Source organism: Triticum aestivum, chromosome 3A, assembly GCF_018294505.1.
Source record: "Triticum aestivum cultivar Chinese Spring chromosome 3A, IWGSC CS RefSeq v2.1, whole genome shotgun sequence".
Lineage (NCBI taxonomy): Eukaryota > Viridiplantae > Streptophyta > Magnoliopsida > Poales > Poaceae > Triticum > Triticum aestivum.
The window spans coordinates 41,814,609-41,821,918 of record NC_057800.1 but is presented as its reverse complement, the minus strand read 5'-3'; the positions used below and the strand labels follow the sequence as shown (position 1 = coordinate 41,821,918).

The 7,310-nt window shown below is 40.5% G+C and overlaps 1 protein-coding gene across 6 annotated transcripts; it reads right to left on the bottom strand.

Annotated features, from left to right (window-relative positions):
- Positions 1-2,591: 2,591 nt before the first annotated feature.
- Positions 2,592-6,213, bottom strand: LOC123060095 (putative disease resistance protein RGA3). Of its 6 annotated transcripts, none has more exons than XM_044482659.1 (6): positions 5,748-6,213; positions 5,466-5,525; positions 5,169-5,355; positions 4,943-5,086; positions 4,647-4,842; positions 2,592-4,143 (listed from the first exon to the last, which is right to left on the bottom strand). In XM_044482659.1, the coding sequence occupies exon 6, from the start codon at positions 4,057-4,059 to the stop codon at positions 2,662-2,664; it is 1,398 nt and encodes a 465-aa protein (XP_044338594.1). In that variant the 5' UTR covers positions 4,060-4,143; positions 4,647-4,842; positions 4,943-5,086; positions 5,169-5,355; positions 5,466-5,525; positions 5,748-6,213; the 3' UTR covers positions 2,592-2,661. The 6 variants fall into 6 exon arrangements, with proteins under 6 accessions (XP_044338594.1, XP_044338595.1, XP_044338596.1 ...); XM_044482660.1 differs by having other exon boundaries at positions 5,169-5,343; XM_044482661.1 differs by having other exon boundaries at positions 5,922-6,213.
- Between the last annotated feature and the right edge of the window lie 1,097 nt (positions 6,214-7,310).

Here is a 7,310-nt window from a genome sequence, read left to right as displayed (position 1 = left end):
GGGGCGACGGGGCGGCGGCGAGTGCTAGGGGCGGCGGCGCACGTGTGAAGAAGAGCAAGGAGAGAAAGAGAGAGAGAGAGAGAGAGAGAGAGAGAGAGAGAGAGGCGGGATGGGGCGCGGCCGTTAACGTTAGTGGGGCCCCTCCCTCTTTGCCGTCCGCCCCCCTTTGCCGTCCTCTTATTTTCTCTTTGTCGTCTGCTAGCGGACGGCAAAGAGGGGGGCCGTTAGGTTTTTTTTAAGCAGCTCGTCAGTGGGGCCCCCTCCCTCTTTGCCGTCTGCTAGCCGACGGCAAAGAATCTTTGTCGTCTGCTAGCGGACGGCAAAGAACTGGCTGATGGCAAATTAGGTCTTTGCCATCAGCCAGTTCTTTGTCGTCTGCCTTTTGGTAGCTGATGGCAAAGAGCTTCTTTGCCGTCCGCTAGCTGACGGCAAAGAGCTGGCAGATGGCAAAGTACCTGATTCCAGTAGTGTACGCAAAAGTCAACATACCAAGTACCCATCACAATCCCTTATCTCTCGCATTACATTATTTGCCATTTGCCTCTCGTTTTCATCTCCCCCACTTCACCCTTGCCGTTTTATTTGCCCTCTCTCTTCCGTTTGCCTTTTTCCCGCTTGTCTTTTGTTTGCTCGTGTGTTGGATTGCTTGCTTGTCACTATGGCTCAAGATAATACCAAATTGTGTGACTTTACCAATACCAACAATAATGATTTCCTTAGCACTCCGATTGCTCCTCTTACCAATACTGAATCTTGTGAAATCAATACTGCTTTGCTGAATCTTGTTATGAAAGACCATATTCGCCGGCCTTCCAAGTGAAGATGCCGCTACTCATCTAAATAGCTTCGTTGATTTATGTGATATGCAAAAGAAGAAAGATGTTGATAATGATACTGTTAAATTGAAGCTATTTCCTTTTTCGCTTAGAGATCGTGCTAAAGCTTGGTTTTCGTCTTTGCCTAAAAATAGTATGGATTCTTGGAACAAGTGCAAAGATGCTTTTATCTCTAAGTATTTTCCTCACGCTAAGATCATCTCTCTTAGGAACGATATTATGAATTTTAAGCAACTTGATCATGAACATGTTGCACAAGCTTGGGAGAGAATGCAATTAATGATACATAATTGCCCTACTCATGGGTTGAACTTGTGGATGATTATACAAAAAATTTATGCCGGATTGAATTTTGCTTCTAGAAATCTTTTAGATTCGGCCGCGGGAGGCACTTTTATGGAAATCACTTTAGGAGATGCTACTAAACTCCTAGATAATATTATGGTTAATTATTCTCAATGGCACACTGAAAGATCTACTAATAAAAAAGTGCATGCGATAGAAGAAATCAATGTTTTGAGTGGAAAGATGGATGAACTTATGAAATTATTTGCTAGTAAGAGTGTTTCTTCTGATCCTAATGATATGCCCTTGTCTACTTTGATTGAGAATAATAATGAATCTATGGATGTGAATTTTGTTGGTAGGAATAATTTTGGTAACAACGCGTATAGAGGGAACTTTAATCCTAGGCCTTATCCTAGTAACCCTTCTAATAATTATGGAAATTCCTACAACAACTCTTATGGAAATTTTAATAAGATGCCCTCTGAATTTGAGACGTGTGTTAAAGAGTTTATGAATTCACAAAAGAATTTTAATGCTTTGCTTGAAGAGAAATTGCTTAAGGTTGATGAATTAGCTAGGAATGTTGATAGAATTTCTCTTGATGTTGATTCTTTAAAGCTTAGATCTATTCCTCCTAAGCATGATATCAATGAGTCTCTCAAAGCCATGAGAATTTCCATTGATGAGTGCAAGGAAAGAACCGCTAGGATGCGTGCTACGAAAGATGCCTTTATTAAAGCGTGTTCTTCCAATTTCCATGAAAATAAACATGAAGATCTAAAAGTTATTGATGTGTCCCCTATTAAATCCTTGTTTTGCAATATGAATCTTGATAATGATGGGACTGAATATGATTCACCTTTACCTAGAAGGCGTTCCAAGAATTCGGAGTATTTAGATCTTGATGATGAAATTGATAAAAGTGGGATTGAAAAAAGCAAAACCCTAGATATTGCTAAACCCACTATTTTGGACTTCAAGGAATTTAATTATGAAAGTTTCTCTTTAATTGATTGTATTTCCTTGTTGCAATCCGTGCTAAATTCTCCTCATGCTTATAGTCAAAATAAAGCCTTTACTAAACATATCGTTGATGCCTTGATGCAATCTTATGAAGAAAAACTTGAGTTGGAAGTTTCTATCCCTAGAAAACTTTATGATGAGTGGGAACCAACTATTAAAATTAAGATTAAGGATCATGAATTTTATGCTTTATGTGATTTGGGTGCTAGTGTTTCCACTATTCCCAAAACTTTGTGCGATTTGCTAGATTTCCGTGATTTTGATGATTGCTCTCTAAACTTGCACCTTGCGGATTCCACTATTAAGAAACCTATGGGAAGAATTAATGATGTTCTTATTGTTGCAAATAGGAATTATGTGCCCGTAGATTTTATCGTTCTTGATATAGATTGCAATCCTTCTTGTCCTATTATTCTTGGTAGACCTTTCCTTAGAACGATTGGTGCAATTATTAATATGAAGGAAGGGAATATTAGATTCCAATTTCAATTAAAGAAGGGCATGGAACACTTCCCTAGGAAGAAAATAAAACTCCTCGATGACCTTGCCGCTCCTCGATGAAGCCTTCAGCAATCCATAACCAGGTAACTTCATCACGTTCAATGACAGAATCTTCAACATACAAAGCACAATAAAGGAAACACTGCTTCAAACGATGCGGTAACTCATCATAGCTTAGATACAAAGCTTCTTCTATTTCATCCAAGAGGATGCTCTGAGAGCCAATAAATCTACCCAAATACCTTTTCCACTCATTCTCTGTTAGTTCTCTGCTTGACAAAGCACTAGCGGTAACCTTGATTGCAAGAGGAAGGCGACCACACTTATGAACAATCTCAATCCCTATTTTTCTTAAATTCTGCACTTCCTTTTCTTCCTCGATGTTCATGCTCTTCCAAAGTAGCTCCCATCCCACTTCTACTGCCATGAGATCAATTTGATGGGTATGGTCTATACCTATTCTCTTTGTAATTTGATAATCTCGTGTGGTTACCAATATTATTCCGACACTTGTTTCGTGAAATGCAGGTCTCAGTAAATCTGTCCATACATTGGAATGCCACACATCATCAAGAACGAGAAAGAAACTCTCGCCTTTAATTATTTGTGCAAGATTTCTCTGTAGCTCTGTTATGCTTTCTCCTTGCTCACTATGCACACCAATATTCCGGAGGACCTCTTTCAAAAGAGTTACTTCACTGTAGTCTTGCGAAACAGAAATCCATGCGTGCATCTTGAAGCTTCCTTTTATTTTCTGATCATTGTATATTTTTTGAGCTAGTGTTGTCTTACCAACTCCTCCAGTTCCAACGATACCGAGCTTGTAAGACTTGTATTCCTTGTGTGCAAGCACTAAATCCACCAACTTCCTGCTAGAATGTATGATCTCCTTCCCCACAAGGTTGGGCTCAACAAGATTGGAACTTCTTATCAGTTTGGATGTTGGACCATTTCGAGTAGGTTGTGTACCACAGTTGAAAGTCAAAAATATCTTGTCATTTGCAATGCTCTCAATCTTTTTGTTCAGGCTTCTAATCCGAACAGCAACATCACGGCGTGGCACTATGTTGCAAAAACAAGAGGAAACTGAAAGGCCTTTACATGCAACTGATTTGCCTGATGATGGTGAAGGGTGGTCAGCAAGTAGCTTGCTTCCTTTACATCTAGCCACATCCAAGATTTCATCAACATCATATATAACATCTCTCAGTTGACCAAGCCAATTGTTTACTGCTTGCTCTTTTGTCCTCCTTTTCTCAGCATCATATATGCAACACTGTATTAGTTCTACTCGTCGCAGCACTTCTGCGAGCTCCTTTTCCACCCCTAAGATTAGTATGGCCTCATCAATAATGATATCTTTCAACTTATTGGCACATGATCCAAGCAGAGATGCTAGAACGGCTGCCATCAAACATATGAAATTGCGCGCACAGGGGGTAGATCACCAAAAAATACCAGGGTGACTTGTTCCGTAGATGGCAAAAAGTGAAGGCTGAAAATGAATGCACAAGGTATGTTAATATGCTTTCACAATGACAAACGTCGTCACAATGACAAACGTCTCTCTTTAAAATTATACTGGTGTATATAAGGCTTACAGGAATTTAGAATAATGGAGCTATGCAACATACAGATTCAGGATTAGGGCCAAGTACTGAATTATAAATTCCTGAGTTGGCATTATATTCTTTTATATGATTTGTGCTTGCAAATTTTAACGTGTGTTTGACTTTCGTATGTTAAAATTATTTATTATTATTATTTTTGGCTCAGTTGAATAGCCATCAGATTGCATCTGCATAGCAGCCAACTCACTGAATGGTGCACTGAGTTACAACATATACAGATTAATCATCCAGCTATATATTTTTATTTGTCAGATCTATCTTAACCCTAAATCGTTTTCCCAGATGGTAGTCCAGAAATCATGATAATTTGTTACACTGTAGTCATGAAAGTAAAGTTGCAAGCTCTGAGTACGATAGCAAGTCTTACCTTGCAAACTAGTCTTCCAGCAAGGAAAAATCGTCAATAATAAAATTCAATAGTTATCATTTTGAAGACACAGTTTACTCCAATGGTCAGCCCATCGCTACTCTTAAGATCTCGTAAGATTGAGCCCAAGCCAGATTTAAAAATAGATAATAGAAGATTATCAGTCAATCACCAAGAGAGAACCCTGCTGCTACACCTTCAATACATAATAGAAGATTATCAATCAGCTAGTGAACAAAAGGAGTAACACTGCGTTAGAGATCCAGTAGTGCAGAACATTGAGACCCAATATATACCTGAATACATGCCGGTAACAAAACTGATAAGCCACTGCTGAGAGTGCTGCGAGATCTCGGAGAGCGGCGCAGGATCAGTTCAATCATAAGTGGTCTGTGGAGCAACATGAACAACTAACAAAAGCGACCAACATGAAACTTTGCCTGCGTGCAGTGGAGGTACACTCTGATTAACTGGAGAAGATGAATGGAACGAACAAAACCGTCAGATTTGTTGATGGCTTACCAGATCTATCGGCAGCATATTGGAACCAAGCAAGAGCAAATAGTGGTTGGATACTACTTTTGGAGCCTGCGGAAAAAGATGCGGACTCTCTGGCTAGCAGAGTCTACAAAGGCAGCCTCGAGTCTTGTGAAAGAAATTAGCAAGTTGCCCACTTGCTGGCTGCTTAGTGGCATCGCTGTTTAATTAACTGGTAGCTTTCGTCAGTGCCAATAATAGATTAAGTAAAGTAATAACACTTGCCCGTACAAATGAAAAGATTAACAAGCTTTCTCGGTCTACTCTATTAGTATTGTTTACCTCGAGATTCCATGGGGACACGTGAGACCCCCTACAAAGAGTTATTGTTTTCACAGATACCTGCAAACTAAATAGATTAAGTCTGCTGACATGCCCAACACAGCACATATATATTGTTTAGACACAACCTCTTGTAAAAGGAATCAATGTATCTATGCATTGTATCAAATATCATATTTGACGGGAGCATATATTGTGAACATCGCGTAGTAGCTACTTGTTTCTTGAAACACTAGGATAAAACAACACAAATGGTGGTCTTCTTCTGGCTTAAGGACACACCGGTCGACACATCCACTCCTCCAACAGAAATGAAGCAACTGATGCCAATACACACCGGTCCAAACATCAATTATTTGGTCGAGACCTTACATTTTCTCGCTGAAAGAAGAGTAGGACTGACATCAATTAGTGCAATTTATCTAACCGGCCTGTTACTCTGATGGACCGACAGACCTTGGGACGAGGCGGAAGCAGCAGCAGAAGCAGCAGGAGGAGAGACGCATCGTGGTCGCCGCAGATCTTGCATGCCGGTCGGCGTGCAGGTGGCGCCCTCGGCCGCGAAGCAGCTGGCTGCGGCGAGCGTGGACGAAGCCATTAATTGGTGGGGGCGAGGGCCGCGCAGAGGAGTGAGTGAGGGTAGCGGAAGCAACCGAGAGGAATCGCTGGAAGATTGTGTGGAGGGGAGGGATTTCAGTCGGAGGGGGAGGACGACGACGGCCGGGCAGAGGAACGGCGGCTCCGTTCAGGCGATGGGGGAAAGAAAACGAGGAGATGCAGCAGGCCCAACCCAGCCCTGTAAACAACAACGGTTTCTCGGGCCGACACCACTCGCTTCAGCAGGCCCTAAACAAGCCCATTTGGGTCAAGGTCCAACAAAAGAAATCTCCAAAGGTTCGCGACATTCTTTGAAACACGAACACTTTTTTTTAAACAAATTGGTTTGAATTGTCTCAAAAAAAAAACAAATTGGTTTGAATTGTGAATATTCGTAGGCACGAACATTTCTAAAAATAAGGATTTTTTTGGAAACACAGACATTTATTAGAATTTGGGAACACTTTTTTCGAATTTCAGGAGAAAATTTCAAAAACGTGATTTAAAAAAAACACTGTGAATACTTTTAAGCACGGACATTTTTGGAAAACACAAGTTTTGGAAACTTTCTTAAAAACTTGTGCACATGTTTTAAAAACCTAAACAAACAAAAAAACCGGTAAAAAGAAAAATTCCGGTCTGAAACATTCTACAATGTTCTTGAAAATGGTAACATAATGTTCACTTTTTATGCTAGATAATGGGCCGTCCCACCTAACGCTCGCTTCGATCCTCCTATGTGAAAGGCCAGCCTGTCTGATGCAAAATGCACAAAATAGGATTCACTATCAGGGGCTCCTTCAATGAGAATTTCGTCATTCAAAAATCACTACCATGAAGAAAGTGTATCCCAAAGATTTCATTGTAATTTTTAGTTGTACGAGTTATTTTATAGTTTCTTGGATCTTTGATTGTACTTGTAAATTGTATTTTTTTTTAAAAGGGGGATTCCCCGGCCTCTGCATCAGAAAGATGCATACGGCCATCTTATTAACCAAATAAAGTAGTGTCAACATGGTTCCAAAGGTTTCCAAAAATAATAAAAAAGCACAGAAAGCTCACACAGAGCCAATAAGGGCTAGAAACATCAACTAGCCAAGAAAAGACGCCACAACCGGCTGGCTAAAACTAGATAGGAAAACTAATTACCTATCATATTACATGACCGCCATCCAAACCGGTTGAAGATATCCCGAGCTACCATCTCCCAGCGGAAAGACCCAGTAACCAAATGCTCCCTGGCCTCCG